This window comes from Musca vetustissima, unplaced genomic scaffold, assembly GCF_032173495.1.
Source record: "Musca vetustissima isolate MV318-11 ecotype Yass unplaced genomic scaffold, APGP_CSIRO_Mvet_v1 utg68095, whole genome shotgun sequence".
Lineage (NCBI taxonomy): Eukaryota > Metazoa > Arthropoda > Insecta > Diptera > Muscidae > Musca > Musca vetustissima.
This window is the reverse complement of record NW_026873531.1, coordinates 30,653-49,393: the sequence shown is the minus strand read 5'-3', so window position 1 is coordinate 49,393 and position 18,741 is coordinate 30,653. Positions and strand designations below refer to the sequence as shown.

Genomic DNA, 18,741 nt, shown 5'->3' with positions numbered 1-18,741 from the left:
CTTATACTTATTTCGGGTTTTTTTCTTCCCTTTCCACTGTGCCTCTTTTTTCCTGTCAATTGATTGAATTTAGTCATCTTAACATCAGCCATGAGAAAACATTCAGTCAGCCAGCCTTTTCAAAAAATCCAGCATCTCAAATAGAAGCTGTCTGTTACAACAACCAAGAAAATGACACGCGCTTCTAAATAAAAAACTCGATTAAAAATTCTATTGTTGTCACATGTTGTTGTTTATGTTAAATAAACAATGTTACAACAACATCAAAAACTACAACAACAACAAAAACATCAATAATGAACAACTGTATTCGATTTTTTTCTCATACCTTGGGATTACCTATAACACAAAAGCAAATACTCCAGCTAGGGGAGGGGACAACACAGACACGGGCAAACAAACATTCCAGTCCCCTTCCTACACGCTTACAAGGAAGATTAAAAAAAATACTTTACATTTTCCAACAGAGGTGGTGAAATGTAATGAGAACTATAACAAATGCTAAACAGTCTGTTTTCTTCGGTTTGGGTGTCTTAGAGGCAAGCAGACAGTTAGTCAGCCAGCCAGACTCTGTATTACAAATACATCATGACCTAAACGGTAGGGCTACAACTTCGTCAGATTGTTGTTGACCATTTGAAAACGAAAATTTGTTTAAAATCTATCTAAGTTGAGGCTATGATATCTCCTGGGTATCGTTATGGTTATATATCTTTCCCTGGTTAGTTGAGAGATACAGAAAATCTGCTCAAGAGGTGGGGCTGTTTTACCTTAGACTAAATTTTGTCCTGTCTTATCAAACATGCTGCTATGACATGGCAACATCATGCTGATGATGTCGCCCAGTATTATGAGGTGACAAAGTTCAATAGAAAATGTGTTAAAATTTTGGCTAGCCCACCCAAGCTCCTGCCCACCCCCGACATCCTTCATTGCCGGTAAATAAAAACCTGTGAACAAAAGAAAATTTTTATTATTTTCACAGGTGTGGATGGGTGGTTCGGGCTGGCTGCATAAAAATGCTGACTCAAAATGCAAATAATTGTAAAGAATTTTTATTGTAGCTCTTTTCTCTCCACCTCCTCCTCCCTACCTGCTCTCTTTCCCACAACTATGCAAAGTGTTTGCCATGAATAAAACTTCCCCATTGTTAGTATTTTCCGAAAATAACATTTCAAGCCAGAAGCTTAACAATTGAAAAGAAAATACATTGAATTCCATGGACCATGCTCAATAGTGTTATGCAAATCGGATAATTAGTTTTTCGTTTAAGGAATTTTTGATCATTTCGTTTTTTATTATTTGCTACGAAAGCCTTTTTAAGAATTCCAAAAGAGATTTTTCGTCTTCATCTGCTTTTGTGAAAACATAGTAACAATGAGGTGTTTTGTTATTTATTTCGATTTTTTTTCTGAGTAAAATGAAAATTCAATTGAAATTTGGTTAATTGGCGTTTTCAACAAAGGAGGCAGGACATGCTGCAGTACTATTTGTTAGGAGACAATGGGTACGACCATGGAGAGAAAGGGAGAGTAAGTAAATTTGTTAGCTGGCCAAGGTAAACATCAAAGGAATTACTTAATATTCTCGGCAGGTTTATTTAACTACATTTTGTTAGTCCATTGCAAAGGATACAAAAGGACAATAGGGATTTTTGTTACACTACAGGAATTAGAAGTAAGGGGAAGCTAAAGAAAAATTATTTTAAAAATCTACGCCTTATGGGAAGCTAAAGAAAAATTATTTTAAAAATCTACGCCTTATGGGAAGCTAAAGAAAAATTATTTTAAAAATCTACGCCTTATGGGAAGCTGTATTATTTTAAAAATTATTTGAAAAATCTACGCCTTATGGGAAGCTGTAGAAAAATTATTTGAAAAATCTACGCCTTATGGGAAGCTGTAGAAAAATTATTTGAAAAATCTACGCCTTATGGGAAGCTGTAGAAAAATTATTTGAAAAATCTACGCCTTATGGGAAGCTGTAGAAAAATTATTTGAAAAATCTACGCCTTAAAAATATTGCTTTATAAATCTACGCCTTGATATAGGCTTCAAAAAATATTGCTTTATAAATCTACGCCTTGATATAGGCTTCTAAAAATATTGCTTTATAAATCCACGGCTATTTGCAGGCTTCTAAAAATATTTTTAATAAATCCACGCCTATTTGTAGGCTTCTAAAAATATTTGTAATAAATCCACGCCTATTTGTAGGCTTCTAAAAATATTTTTAATAAATCCACGCCTATTTGTAGGCTTCTAAAAATATTTTTAATAAATCCACGCCTATTTGTAGGCTTCTAAAAATATTTTTAATAAATCCACGCCTATTTGTAGGCTTCTAAAAATATTTTTAATAAATCCACGCCTATTTGTAGGCTTCTAAAAATATTTTTAATAAATCCACGCCTATTTGTAGGCTTCTAAAAATATTTTTAATAAATCCACGCCTATTTGTAGGCTTCTAAAAATATTTTTAATAAATCCACGCCTATTTGTAGGCTTCTAAAAATATTTTTAATAAATCCACGCCTATTTGTAGGCTTCTAAAAATATTTTTAATATATCCACGCCTATTTGTAGGCTTCTAAAAATATTTTTAATAAATCCACGCCTATTTGTAGTCTTCTAAAAAAATATTTTTAATAAATCCACGCCTATTTGTAGGCTTCTAAAAATATTTTTAATAAATCCACGCCTATTTGTAGGCTTCTAAAAATATTTTTAATATATCCACGCCTATTTGTAGGCTTCTAAAAATATTTTTAAAAAATCCAAGCCTATTTGTAGGCTTCTAAAAATATTTTTAATAAATCCACGCCTAATTGTAGGCTTCTAAAATATTTTTAATAAATCCACGCCTATTTGTAGGCTTCTAAAAATATTTTTAATAAATCCACGCCTATTTGTAGGCTTCTAAAAATATTTTTAATAAATCCACGCCTATTTGTAGGCTTCTAAAAATATTTTTAATAAATCCACGCCTATTTGTAGGCTTCTAAAAATATTTTTAATAAATCCACGCCTATTTGTAGGCTTCTAAAAATATTTTTAACAAATCCAAGTCTATTTGTAGGCAACAAAAAATTTAAAAATCCACGCCTATTTGTAGGCTTCTAAAAATATTTTTAATAAATCCACGCCTATTTGTAGGCTTCTAAAAATATTTTTAATAAATCCACGCCTATTTGTAGGCTTCTAAAAATATTTTTAATAAATCCACGCCTATTTGTAGGCTTCTAAAAATATTTTTAATAAATCCACGCCTATTTGTAGGCTTCTAAAAATATTTTTAATAAATCCACGCCTATTTGTAGGCTTCTAAAAATATTTTAATAAATCTACGTCTTTTGTTAGGCTTCTAAAAATATTTTTAATAAATCCACGCCTATTTGTAGGCTTCTAAAAATATTTTTAATAAATCCACGCCTATTTGTAGGCTTCTAAAAATATTTTTAATAAATCCACGCCTATTTGTAGGCTTCTAAAAATATTTTTAATAAATCCACGCCTATTTGTAGGCTTCTAAAAATATTTTTAATAAATCCACGCCTATTTGTAGGCTTCTAAAAATATTTTTAATAAATCCACGCCTATTTGTAGGCTTCTAAAAATATTTTTAATAAATCCACGCCTATTTGTAGGCTTCTAAAAATATTTTTAATAAATCCACGCCTATTTGTAGGCTTCTAAAAATATTTTTAATAAATCCACGCCTATTTGTAGGCTTCTAAAAATATTTTTAATAAATCCACGCCTATTTGTAGGCTTCTAAAAATATTTGTAATAAATCCACGCCTATTTGTAGGCTTCTAAAAATATTTTTAGGCTTCTATAAAATCCACGCCTATTTGTAGGCTTCTAAAAATATTTTTAATTCCACGCCTATTTGTAGGCAAATAAATTGATTTTTTTATGACATAACTGTTATGGCATTATGTATAACATAATCAAAATCTGTAATCTTCACTCTCTGGCAAGAATATTTTGTGATACCATAAATTAGGTTCGGTTTTTTTATTGGAAATATTTTTTTTCTTTATTTGTTTTAAGAAGCCTTCTTTTCTTTCAAATTTTCAACATTTCTTTCGAACATTTCCTCACGTCCAGAAAATCTCAGTTGAAAATTGCTTAATTTTTCCATGAACTCTGTTCCCAACAAATTCACACGTTCCATTTGGTTTCAGAACTTTTTTCTTCTTTGTCCTGTCCCTTATCATAAAAAACCAGACAACCGTTTTTTTTGTGACCTTACCCCTTGCCTGCCTTTATGCCCGCTAATTTGTTTAGACATTTTTCAGTAAATTTATTCCTTTTTGTCAAAGAACAAAAGAAAAAATGGTAGAATACCCTTCTAGGGGCTCTATATGAATCATGTTTTATAATGCCAGAGAAAGAACGGAAATTTCTTACACGCTTTTCTTCGTAGCCTTTTGTTTTACGGCCTTTGAATCCCACCAGCCAAAAAAAACGAAATAACGAAAGGAATGAAAGGTATGGTATGGCATGAATGTTAATAAAGAAATGTCGTTGTACGAAATGTTTTCTGCGGCCATAGAACTTGTAAATTATATACCGAATTCTTGTCTTAGATATGCCAACAATTTTTCCAAAAAAATTTAAAGGGTAAAAGGGTGCAACATTTTTCTATGGCTTGCCAATTTGCAAGGACTGGGAGGGGGACATTCTTGATTTTACTGAATTTTTCATTAACCATTGCCTCCTGGCTGTTTTTATTGAGCCTTGTCAACTTTTTGTAATTGTACACCAGCGGAATTGTTAAAAGCCTTTTATATTTTCCTGACAACGCGTAGAAGTCATGAATTAAATTTATGGTGGCAACTGGTGTGGTACAGGGAAAGGGGAAAAGGGATACCAATGAATAGGATATTAATTATTTATTGGGCATTTGAACATCAGCAAATGCGTGTAAAAATATTTCTAAAAATCCAACTTGTAAATGTAGACATAAAAATTGTTGTTAAAAATTCTTTCCAAAATTTATGGGAAGATATAGAAGAATTATTTAAAAAATCTACACCTTATGGGAAGTTATAGAAAAATTATTTAAAACTCTATACCTGATGGGAAGCTTTAGATAAATTATTTAAAAAATCTACATCTTATGGGAAGCTATTTAAAAAATCTGCGTTTAATGGAAAGCTATATTAACATATTTAAAAAATTGTTTCCCTCAAAATATTTCTTACAAATCTAAGCCTTAATATAGGCCTCCAAAAATATTTCTTAAAAATCTACGCCTTAATATAGGCCTCAAAAAAATATTTCATAAAAATCCACTCTTTAATATAGGCTTCATAAAATATTTTTTATAAGTCCACGCTATAATCTGTCTTAATATATACTTCAAAATATTTATACCCTTCACAACACTGTGGTACAGGCTATAATGTCTTTGTTCATATTTTTGTAACAGGCAAAAGGAAACGAGATAGACGCATTGTTCCTTTTGAGAATATGCATAGAATCACATTCTGAATCGATTTATGCATGTCCGTCCGTCTGCCTGTCTGCATAGATCGCATTTATGATCCGAATTGGATGAAATTTGGCATAAGTCACTTATATCGTCCAATGACAAACCCTATTGAAATTGGGAAAAATCGGTTTAGATTTCGATATAGCTCCCATATATATTTTCGTCCGATTTAAGGTAAATGGTGTACCAAAGTACCTATATATCTTTCGATATGCACGAAATTTGGCATAGCGTAATGAATTAGATGTAGAATGATGTGTGTTCGTCCGATTTAAGGTATATGTTGTACCAGAGCCCCTATATATCATTCGATTTGCACGAAATTTGGATTAGCGTTCTGTATTAAATGCAGAATGATGTGTGCTGAGATTGGTAAAAATCTGTTCAGATTTAAATATAGCTCCCATATATATTTTCGACCGATTTAATGTAAATGTCCCTATACGTCATTAGGTCTAGAATAATATGTGTTAAGTTTCCGGAAAATCGGTTCAGATTTAGATATAGCTTCCATATATATTTTCGTCCGATTTAGGGTTAATGTTGTAACAAAGTCCCTACATATATTTCGATTTGCACGAAATTTTGCTCAGCGTAATGAATTAGGTCTAGAATGATGTGTTTTAAATTTCGTGAAAATCGGTTCAGATTTAGATATAGCTCCCATATATATTTTCGCCCTATTAAATGTAAATGGTGTACCAAAGTCTCTTAATATCTTTCGGTTTGCACGAAATTTGGTACAGCGTAATGTATTAGGTCTAGTATGATGTGTTAAATTTCCTGAAATCGTTGAAATCGGTTCAGATTTAGATATAGCTTCAATATCTGACCAAATGAACAAATTGGTATAGGTTGCAGAATGACATGTTTATATATTCAATTTCATTTTGCTGGTCCTTTAAAAATGCGACATCTGTTACGATTCATCTGTTGAATATATCCAAAGTGGTGAAGGGTATCATATAGTCGGTCCCGTCCGACTTTACTACTTTCCTTACTGGTTTATTAATTTTTTATAATGCCTACATATATATCTTCTACAAAACAGCCAACATATGTCCCTGTGTCCTTTATAAATATGTATCGTATGATTAAATCAGTACCTTTTGGATTTCGAGGTCATCATGTAATTTGTATTCATTATTTTTGTTGTGGGGATTTTCGGGTTACAAATTATTCTCATAATTAACCAGAGTTGATTTGTACTAAAGCTGGGAGTTTTGGGATCATCGTTTTGTTTGTTGATGATTTATTACATGAATATGATTCTTGTTAGAAATTATTAATCTTGCATGGTGTATTTATGAGATATTTTCTGCGGGATCTGAAGGTAGGGGGGATACATTACTAATGAGATGGATTTTCTTGTTTTTTCTGTGAATCAAAAGAGAAAATGGAAAAAATATATTTATTTCAAGGTTAATGGAAATATTTACTTCAAGGACTCTGGAGGCCAAGTGAGGATTATGATACAATAATTTTTCGAACTTTTTGGGAGATTATTTATTTTTTAGAAGAAAAAATTGTTGGTCAATGAAAATCCTGTCAGGATAATTCTTTATAAACGTGAATTTTGTGAATTTTTTAAGAAAACTTCATGGAAAATAATACTCCGATTATTTTTCATTTCTACCGAAAAAAATTTTATATTTTCCTCTATAATATGATTTTGAAAAAATATGCTTTTCTTCTGAAACAAATCATCAAATCCAGGTATTAAAAAATATGTCAATCCAGATATTATTCATTTATATTCGCCATTAAAAATTTGACGGAAACTTTTTTTAATTCTTCAGATTAATTTCTTAATTAATTTTCAAAATTGTCTTAAAATAAAAATTCCCATCAATGTTTTAATGACCGGAAAGCATTATTCTCCGCCCCTAAAAATATGTCTTAATCTATGGCATATAGCCATTAATACTGTCTTCTTAATTTTTATGGTCAATTACATTGACCTAGATAAATTCATCAAATTAGATAGGAAGATCAAAAAATTCCTCCTTCAAATAAAAAAAAAAATTGCAACATTTTTGTTGTCGTTTCTATTTGGACTTCTCAATCAACTTGTGGGTGAAGAAAAAAAAATCCAATTTGTCTTAAACCAAAAATCCAATAGATCTTGGACTATATCTTTGGCATCTCATCTGTAGGTTCTGTGCTTTTTTGCCATTTACCTGATCATAAAATCCCCAGCAATTATCATAAAATAAGACGATGGCCAATCAGAAAGAATATTGTAAGACATTAACATGCATCAACATAAAAGCAACAAAAAACGAAATGAAAAAAGCAACAAAAAAGCAAGCAAACATTTTCACACCCATGTGGCAAAAATCCAAAAACAACAACAACAACAAACTTGGCATAAAGTTCAAATAGACTTATAAAATAAAATACGAGCTTTTCAACGTCACATTTTTGACATTCGTTCGCTTTTTTCGTGGTTTTTTAGGGATCGCTTTTTTTCTTCTTCTAGATAGAACACCTATTACTTTATTTAATAGCCCTCAAATGAAAAATTTGTTGCTGTTCGTCGTGGTGATGGTGGTGATGGGAGGTGCTGAAAACTTAACACATCATAAAAAATAGACGAAGATGAAAATGAAGGCGAGAGAGAAAAAAACCAAAATCGTAAAATGTGACACGTTTAATTTACTTTTATTAGCTGTCATCCAAAATAACACCCAATATTGGAGGGGATCCACAGGAAAAACCAAAAAACAACAACAGCAAAAGAAGTCAGAGAATATATCCCCCAACATCTGCGTGTGTGGTGTGCTGATATTTTAGCTGTGTTTAATGTGGCCGTACTATATCTCACCACATCATCTCATATAGATAGATATATACAACAATATGTATGCCGACAAAAAAACAGTCAATAAGTACAAAAGTGCGTCAAAGGCCCTGTGGGCACAGGAAGGAAATGTGGCAGGACACAAATAAACACTGACAAAAAATAGCAAAAAAACCAAACGAGGCTTCAAAAAAAAAAAAATGGATTTTTATAAATCCACGCCTTAACATAGGCTTCAAAAATGGATTTTTTATAAATCCACACCTTAACATAGGCTTCAAAAATGGATTTTTTATAAATCCACGCCTTAACATAGGCTTCAAAAATGGATTTTTTATAAATCCACGCCTTAACATAGGCTTCAAAAATGGATTTTTTATAAATCCACGCCTTAACATAGGCTTCAAAAATGGATTTTTTATAAATCCACGCCTTAACATAGGCTTCAAAAATGGATTTTTTATAAATCCACGCCTTAACGTAGGCTTCAAAAATGGATTTTTTATAAATCCACGCCTTAACATAGGCTTCAAAAATGGATTTTTTATAAATCCACACCTTAACATAGGCTTCAAAAATGGATTTTTTATAAATCCACGCCTTAACATAGGCTTCAAAAATGGATTTTTTATAATCCACGCCTTAACATAGGCTTCAAAAATGGATTTTTTATAAATCCACGCCTTGACATAGGCTTCAAAAATGGATTTTTTATAAATCCACGCCTTAACATAGGCTTCAAAAATGGATTTTTTATAAATCCACGCCTTAACATAGGCTTCAAAAATGAATTTTTTATAAATCCACGCCTTAACAGAGGCTTCAAAAAAAGATTTTTTATAAATACACGCCTTAACATAGGCTTCAAAAATGGATTTTTTATAAATCCACGCCTTAACAGAGGCTTCAAAAATAACATAGGCTTCAAAAATAGTTTTTATAAATCCACGCCTTATCATAGGCTTCAAAAAATAATTTTTATAAAACCACGCCTGAATATAGGCTTTAAAAATTATTTTTATAGATCCACGCCTGAATATAGGCTTCAAAATTTATTTTTATAAATCCACGCCTGAATATAGGCTTCAAAAATTATTTTTTATAAATCCACGCCTGAATATAGGCTTCAAAAATTATTTTTTATAAATCCATACCTGAATAAAGGCTCAACAACTATGTTTTATAAATCCTCGCCTGAATATAGGCTTCAAAAATTATTTTTATAAATCCACGCCTGAATATAGGCTTCAAAAATTATTTTTTATAAATCCACACCTGAATATAGGCTCAACAACTATTTTTTATAAATCCACGCCTGAATATAGGCTCATCATATAGGCCTCATCATGGCTTCAAAAAATAATTTTTAAAAATCCACACTTCAAAAAATCTTGAGGCCTTTTCCGATTCTTTTTTCTCAGTGTATAATCAAAATCCCTTAGCCTTAGTGCGGACGCATACAATGTTTGGAACATTCGTAGTATTTTCTTCGCCGTTTTTTTGAAGTCAATTATTTTTTATAAATCCACGCCTTGCTAAAGTCTCCAAAAATTATTTTTTATAAATCCACGCTTTGCTAAAGTCTCCAAAAATTATTTTTTATAAATCCACGCCTTGATAAAGTCTCCAAAAATTATTTTTTATAAATCCACGCCTGAATATAGACTTCAAAAATTATTTTTTTACAAATCCACGCCTGAATGTAGGCTTCAAAAAATATTTTTATAAATCCACGCCTGAATATAGGCTTCAAAAATTATTTTTTAAAATCCATACCTGAATAAAGACTCAACAACTATGTTTTATAAATCCACGCCTGAATATAGGCTTCAAAAATTATTTTTATAAATCCACGCCTGAATATAGGCTTCAAAAATTATTTTTTATAAATCCACACCTGAATATAGGCTCAACAACTATTTTTTTTAAATCCTCGCCTGAATATAGGCTCATCATATAGGCCTCATCATGGGCTTCAAAAAATAATTTTTAAAAATCCACACTTCAAAAAATCTTGAGGCCTTTTTCGATACTTTTTTCTCAGTGTATAATCAAAATTCCTTAGCCTTAGTGCGGACGCATACAATGTTTGGAACATTCGTAGTATTTTCTTCGCCGTTTTTTTGAAGTCAATTATTTTTTATAAATCCACGCCTGAATATAGGCTTCAAAAATTATTTTTTATAAATCCACGCCTGAATATAGGCTTCAAAAATTATTTTTTATAAATCCACACCTGAATATAGGCTCAACAACTATTTTTTATAAATCCACACCTGAATATAGGCTCATAATATAGGCCTCATCGTAGGCTTCAAAAAATAATTTTTAAAAATCCACACTTCAAAAAAACTTGAGGTCTTTCTCAGTGTATAATCAAAATCTCTTAGCCTTAGCGCGGACGCATACAATGTTTGGACCCTTCGTAGTATTTTCTTTGCCGTTTTTATTTCAATGACAGGTCGTTGTCATTGTCGTAAATGTTCGTATTTTTGTTGTTGTTGTTTTCCTCCAAACTTATTTTTCTCCTGTTGACATGTTTGTTGTCATATGCACGCATAGAATTTCCCCCACCTTTCCTCGTCCTCCACCAGCATAGATAAATTTCTCCACCAGCATAGATAAGTTTTTGTTGTTGTTGTTTATTTTGACAAAATTGTGCATCAATTTGAGTTGTTCTCGCCCCTGTTGTCCTCTGATGCTGACGATGATGATGGCTCTGATTTTAAATGAATTTTCCCCAAGGAAACCCCCAGCACAACAACAAAAACTTTTCTTAGCAACAAACACAATGACAACAACAACTATTATCATTGTCATCAGCAACAGCAAATGACCTTAAATTATGGGGGAGTGTATGTGTGTGTGCGCGTCTCTTGGCTTTTATTTTCATTGGTGAGGTGTGTCTTGTAATGGTGTGTATGTGTGTGTCTCTGTGAGTGAGTGGAATTTGTTAATTATGCCGAATAAAAACAGAATACCAGCTGAGTTTTATTTGTTCTGAGGGGAGGTGGGTATTGTGGGTAGACCTGATATAATTTTAATATACCTGATGCTTCTTGCAGTCACAAACATTTGTAAAATTCTTCGGGGTGCCATAATTTTTAACTTCAATTTTTATGGCATCTCTATTTTTGGTAGTGGAATTGCTGTGCTGACCTTTTTCAAACTTCTTCGATGAAATTTCGAAGACATTAACTGTCACCATTAACATGTTATTGACAGCTAATACCAATTCTAATAAAATAGCAATCAAAATGGGATAATGTCAAAGTATTTGCTTAAAGAGATATTTCTTTTTCGAAGGACCATAATTAGTGTCTGTTTGGTAGAGAATTTACAATGGCATTTGATGGACATTTTATGAAAAATGAAATGAAAGAAAAATTAAGGAAATGAAAACCAAATTTTTTGTGGAAAGCAATTAAATTGTATCGAATAAAATCTACATCTTCCGAAGTCAGATGTAGATTTTATTTGGACAAACTATATATTTCTTGTGGACATAAAACCACAAAATATTTCACTTGACAAAATTTTTATTTTTGTGTAATACTTTGGAATGCTGTTTTGTCATCACACTTTTTTTGTTATTTTAAGATTTTCATTTTATGACGCAATTTTTAAAGGGCCAAGACCATCCCAAGGGTATATTTATTCCTCAGGGTGTAGTCGGATGTATATTTATAATTTGAAAATCGTAAAGTGTAAATCCCAACGGCCTACTTTATGACATTACAAGGGAAGAGTTATGTTCACATTGAAGTCAAATATATTGTCCATAATAATTTTTCTAAAGTTTTTATATAGGCGTGTATGTATAAAAATTATGAGGTTTGAGGTTTATGTATATTCGAGGATTTATAAATATGTATACCCTTCACCATCCTGTGATACAGGGTATTATGCCTTTGTGCATATGTTTGTAACAGGCAAAAGGAAACGAGATAAACCCATAGTTCCTTTTGAGAATATGCATAGAATTACTTTCTGAGTCGATTTATGAATGTCTGTCCGTCCGTCTGTCCATCTGTCAGTGTTAAATTGTAAACAAAGTACAGGTCGCATTTATAATCCGAATTGAATGAAATTTGGCACAGCTCAATTATTTGGCCCAAGGGCGACCCCTATTGGAATTGTGAAAAATCGGTTGAGATTTAGATATAGCTCTCATATATATAGTTTCGTCCGAATGGTGCACCATGTCCCTACACATCTTTCGATTTGCACGAGATTTAGATATAGCTGCCATATATAGTTTCATCCGATTTAATAAAAATGGTGCACCAAAGTCCCTATATATCCTTCGATTTGCACGAAATTTAGCATAACGTACTGAATTGAGCCTAGAGTGATGTCTGCTAAATTTCATGAAAATCGGGGAAGATTTAGATATAGCTCCCATATATTTAATAAAAATGGTGCAAGAAAGTCCCTATATATCTTTCGATTTGCACGAAATTTGGCATAACGTACTGAATTTCGCCTAGAGTGATGTCTGTCAAGTTTCGTGAAAATCAGTTCAGATTTAGATATAGCTCCTATATATATTTTCGTCCGATTTTAGGTAAATAGTGCACCAAAGTCCCTATATATCCTTCGATTTGCACGAAATTTGGCATAGCGTACTGTGTTAGGTCTAGAAAGACGTGTGTTATATTTCGTGAAAATCGGTTCAGATTTACATATAGCTCCCATATATAGTTTCGTCCAATTTAATGTAAATGGTGCACCAAAGTCCCAATATATCAATCGATTTGTACGAAATCTAGCACGACGTACTGAACTGAGCCTAGAGTGATGTCTGCCAAGTTTCATGAAAATCGGGCTAGATTTAGATATAGCTCCAATATATAGCTTCGTCCGATTTAATGTAAATGGTGCTCCAAATTCCCTATATATCCTTCGATTTGCACGAAATTTGGCACAGCAAACTGAATTAAGTCTAGAACGATGTGTGTTAAATTTCGTGAAAATCGGTTCATATTTCGATATAGCTCCCATATATATTTTCGTCCGATGTTAGGTAAATAGTGCACCAAAGTCCCTATATATCCTTCGATTTCCACGAAATTTGGCACAGCCAACTGAATTAAGTCTAGAACAATGTGTGTTAAATTTCGTGAAAATCAGTTCAGATTTAGATATAGCTCCCATATATATGTTCGTCCGATTTTAGGTAAATAGTGCACCAATGTCTCTATATGTCCTTCGATCTGCACGAAATTTGGCACAGCAAACTGAATTAAGTCTAGAACGATGTGTGTCAAATTTCATGAAAATCGGTTCATATTTAGATATAGCTCCCATATATATTTTCGTCCGATTTTCGGTAAATAATGCACCAAAGTCCCTATATATCCTTCGATTTCCACGAAATTTGGCATAGCATTCGGAATTAAGTCTAGAACGATGGGTGTTAAATTTTGTGAAAATTGGTTCATATTTAGATATAGCTCCCATATATATTTTCTTCCGATTTTCGGTAAAGAGTGCACCAAGGTCCCTATATATCATTCGATTTGCACGAAATTTGGCACAGCAAACTAAATTAAGTCTAGAACGATGTGTGTTAAATTTCATGAAAATCTGACTAAATTTAGATATAGCTCCCATATATATTTTCGTCCGATTATAGATAAATAGTGTACCAAAGTCCCCATATATCCTTCGAAATTTGGCATAGCGTACTGTATTAAGTCTAGAACTATGTGTGTTAAATTTCGTAAAAATCGGTTCAGATTTAGATATAGCTCCCATATATATTTTCGTCCGATTATAGGTAAATAGTGCAACAAAGTTCCTATATATCCTTCGAAATTTGGCATAGCGTACTGTGTTAAGTCTAGAACGATGTGTGTTAAATTTCGTGAAAATCGGTTCTGATTTAGATATAGCTCCCATACCTACTTTCGTCCGATTTTCGGTAAATAATGCACCATAGTCCCAATGTATCCTTCGATTTGCACGAAATTCGGCACAGCGTACTGAATTAAGTCTAGAACGGTGTGTTTTAAATTTCGTGAATGAAATGTTTAATTTCATGTTAATTGTCCTTCAAAAATGCGACTTCTGTTAGGATCCCGGCTGTTGAATATACCCAAAGTGGTAAAGGGTATCATATAGTCGACCCCGTCCGACTTTACTACTTTCCTTACTGGTTTACTTTATAATTTTTTATCCCCACAAATTCATTTTCCATTCCTTAAACACCATAACTAATAAAATGTTTCTTCTTCCTCTCATTATAGATTTGATGCCCGTGGCAAACCACTACACCAAGGCATACCATGGGCCGACGAGAATGTTTTCAATAAAAAAGCCCACTTTTATTATGACTCAAATCCGCCAGCTTTAAGGATTAAAAATATTCAGCCAAGTGATGCCGGTCTGTATAAATGTCGGGTGGATTTTCATAAATCACCGACGCGTAATTGGAGGATAAATGTAACCGTATTGGGTAAGTAGATGATGCCGAGGGGGAGGGGGGAGGGGAGGAGCACAGAGTGATGTCTGCTGCCTCTGGTTTTTTTATTAATATCAACATTTCATTTTATGGGCAATAAGTCAGTGGGTGTTTCAATTAAAGTTGCGTTAAAAAAAAGAAAAAAATGTCAACAATGAGGGGGCAGCAGGGGGAAATTGAGGAAACATTTTTATGTGGAGAAAATTTAAAATTTTATTTTTAGAATACCTTGAAATTTTTTCGTTTTTGTTTAATGACTTTAAATAAATTTCCCATAATTTAATTTAAAGTGCCTGCCGAAGTTTTTTATTTTATGTTTTCCTTCTTGTTTTTCTGTGTGTTCCAGTCCCACCCACCCATCTAACAATATTGGATAATGAAGGAGCCGCCATCAGAGACCAAAAAGCCGGCCCTTATTTGGAAGGTGAAAGCCTGAACATAACATGTTTATCAAGCGGCGGTGTGCCACCACCACGTGTCTCCTGGTGGCGTGAACATGCTTTGGTCGATGATTCATATGAAGTCCTGCCAGATGGCACCGTGCGCAATACATTGCAGTTGAAAAATATTTCACGCAAAGATTTATTAACGGTAAGTGGTAGTACATAGTTCGAGATGTCCTTTAGCAAAATAAACGACCATGGTCAAGCGAGAGAGGGAGGGAAGAGAGGAGATCCGCTTAGCTTTTTTGTTAGTTATCTCCCAGTCACTTGCTGTGGGATGCTTTGTGTTTTGTGTCTGTGTCTCTTCTATGTAATGTGTCCTGCAACCATAAGTCGTGTCTGTGGGAGACACTAAGTTTTTTTTTGTTGTTGTTGGTTATCCTTATTTAACGAACCATGCTAACAACGAATATCAACATCATCATCACTGCCGGAGGCATACTTAAAGGCCAAACTGTTTTATTTTTTTTCGTGGGGAACTTTTTTGTTGTTGTTGTTTTTTGCCGTTCACCTACATTTCTTAAAAATAATGAATAGCCATTTTTTATACGGTAGCCGATGTTTCCCATCTATTCTGCAAAGCTAAGGATTTTCTTTTTTTTTATCTTCTTCTCGTTTGCAATTGAACTTTGGGTATTTTTCCCATTTTTCTTTGCATTCATTCTTTGGTTTGAATTTCTGTTTTATTTCTTGCGATTTTTTTTATAAATTTCTTTTATGTTAACTTATATTGAATTTTTTAGTTAGAATCTTTTTTTAAAGGGAATCCAGAAACTATTTAAGTGGATTTGTGGTTTTTCCTTTTAAGCTGAACCGTATTTTTTGCATCATCGTCGGAATGGAATATTTAGTGACATTGACTTGTATAAAAGAAAAATTGATGGCTCTCGGTTGTAGTGGAAAAGCGGATTACATAGTAATCATGAAGGGAATAAAAAAAACTTATTTTAAATGGAGACGCTAACATGATAGAAAATCTAGGCGGAATAATCTAGTTTAGGTACCTCAAGATCTGACCAAAAAAGAAACAAAAATATTTCAATACAAATATTTAAAATAGCACCGTTTTCAAAGAATTAGTAATAAGAATTTAGATTTTTAAATATTATTTTCAGAACCTTTAGTAACTTGGATATCCAAAAGAAGGAGGTTTCCATTTATTTTTTTATAAATTCACACACGTATATAAGACTCCAAAAAAAATTTTATAAATTAACCCCTTAAAGCACATCCAAAAAGTTTTCTTACATTCCACGCCTATTTATAGACTTCAAAAAATATTTTTAGGAAGCCACGCCTATATATCGTCCTCAACATTTTTTTATATATTTAAACCAGTAAGGAAAGTAGTAAAGTCGGACTGGGCCGACTATATGATACCCTTCACTACTTTGGGTATATTCTACATATGTCTCCTAACAGACAAAATTTCATTTCATTCGGGCGGGTTTAGAGTCGCTTGCGTACTATGTGTGGAATTTTGTAAATCGATTTTATGGTACGTTTCGTGTCAACCGGAGCAACATTTACCTAAACACCAAGGAACATACAAATGGGTGCTATATGCACATCTGAACCGATTTCAACAAAATTATATGTCACTCGTACAAACTTTGGGTCTTTAGTGCACACTTTACATAAAATCGAAGGAAAATATATATGGCAGTTATATCTAAATCTGAAACGAATTTCACGAAACTTTGCACACATCTTTCTATACTTAATTGCGTACGCTGTGCCAAATTCTTGCAAATCGAAAGATATATAGGGACTTTGGTGCACCATTTACATAAAATCGGACGAAACTATATATGGGAGCTATATCTAAATCTGAACCGATTTTCACAAAACTTAGCACACTTCATACTAGACTAAATTCAGTACACTATGGCAAACTTCGTGTAAATCGAATGATTTTCAGAGATTTTGGCGCACCAATTACCTAAAATCGGATGAAACTATATATGGGAGCTATATATAAATCTGAACCGATTTTCACGAAATTAAACTCACATCATTCTAGACCTATTTCATTACGCTGTGTCAAATTTGGTGCAAATCGAAAGATATATACGGACTTTGGTGCACCAATTACATGAAATCGGACGAAAATACATATGGGAGCTATATCTAAATCTGAACCGATTTTCACGAAACTTTGCACACGTCACTCTAGACTTAATTCCATACGATGTGCCAATTTTTTGCAAATCGAAGGATATGAGGACTTTTGTACAAAATTCACACAAAGGCGGACGAAAATATGTTTGCCAGCTATATCTAAATAATTTCAATAGGGTTCGTCTTTGAGCCAAACAAATGAGCTGTACCAAATTTCATCCAAATCGGATTATAAATGCGATCTGTACTGTGATCTGTCAGACGAACGGACATGCATAAGTCGACTCAGAATATGATTCAATGCATATTGTCAAAAGGAACCATATGTCTATCTCGTTTCCTTTTGCCTGTTGCAAACATATGCACAGAGACATAATACCCTGTACCATAGTGTGGTGAAAGGTATAACAATCGTATAGGCAATCTTCTAAAAAATTCTACTTCTCCCAAATTGTTAAATAATATAATTTAAAGCCTAAAGAGCATTTGTATCTCTAGAAGACCTCAGTTACATTTTTGTCTTAATTTTTGTGTGTTCTTCTTCTAATACCTAGGTGTCTCTACTAAATATCTTTCATTTTATTGATACAATTCTGCAAATCCAACTTAAGGGTCCTTTTGGAAAGCAACAAAGACAAAACACTGTCCTTGTATGAAAATAAATGACCAACATTTAAATAAATCCCCACTTTGCCTCTCATTCCTCCTTTTCTTCGTTTCCTCAACCTACATCAAAAAAGAGAAAAAAATCTCAAATAGGAAATTTATAAATTGGCAGTATAAAAAATGAAGCTTTTCTGCAGCCAATTTCAAATATGTCTGAAAGGGAAGAGTAAGAGGAAGCAAGATGGAATACGAAGAACTAGAACAAAATACGATTTAAAAGGTACAAAACCGTAAAACTTAATACGTTGATATATCAAAACGAGAAAAAAAATAAAAAAAATATGTAGAGCAAAAATAGCAGTGACATTTGTCACAGACATAAGCACACACACATCCGCTCGCACACACCGTCTGTCACTGATGATGGTGGTTCCGTAAATATCAGGACAATGCCACACAGCAGAAGTAGAAAGCTATTTAGTTATGCTAAGCGGTAAAGGAAGCATAAAATTTCTAATGTTTGAAAATTTCATTCAAGCATTATTCTTATTCTTATTTTTTTTTTTTTTTTTTTTTTTGAAAATCTGGAGGATAAGATTGTGATTTGAAAGAGGGAAAGGCGATATGGGTGTTGAGTATGAAAAATGAAAAATATATATATTTTTGCTACCGAACAATAAAATCAAGGTAAGATGAAATATTTGCCCAAGGTTCTATTTGCTGTAAATGGTTTTTGTGCCAAATCTTATTTAAAAATTGGTACTTATTTTAATGTGAGTGTATGTGTGTGACTTAAACAT

General features: G+C 32.7%; 1 protein-coding gene across 1 annotated transcript in view; it reads left to right on the top strand.

Annotated features, from left to right (window-relative positions):
• The first annotated feature begins 810 nt into the window (after window positions 1-810).
• LOC133326031 (lachesin-like) overlaps window positions 811-18,741 on the top strand; it is a 30,798-nt gene continuing 12,867 nt past the window's right edge. Inside the window, exons 1-3 of the mRNA XM_061534710.1 lie at window positions 811-938; window positions 14,557-14,765; window positions 15,118-15,362. Of these exons, the coding sequence (XP_061390694.1) occupies window positions 811-938; window positions 14,557-14,765; window positions 15,118-15,362 (582 nt within the window). The remainder of the gene's footprint in view (window positions 939-14,556; window positions 14,766-15,117; window positions 15,363-18,741) is intronic.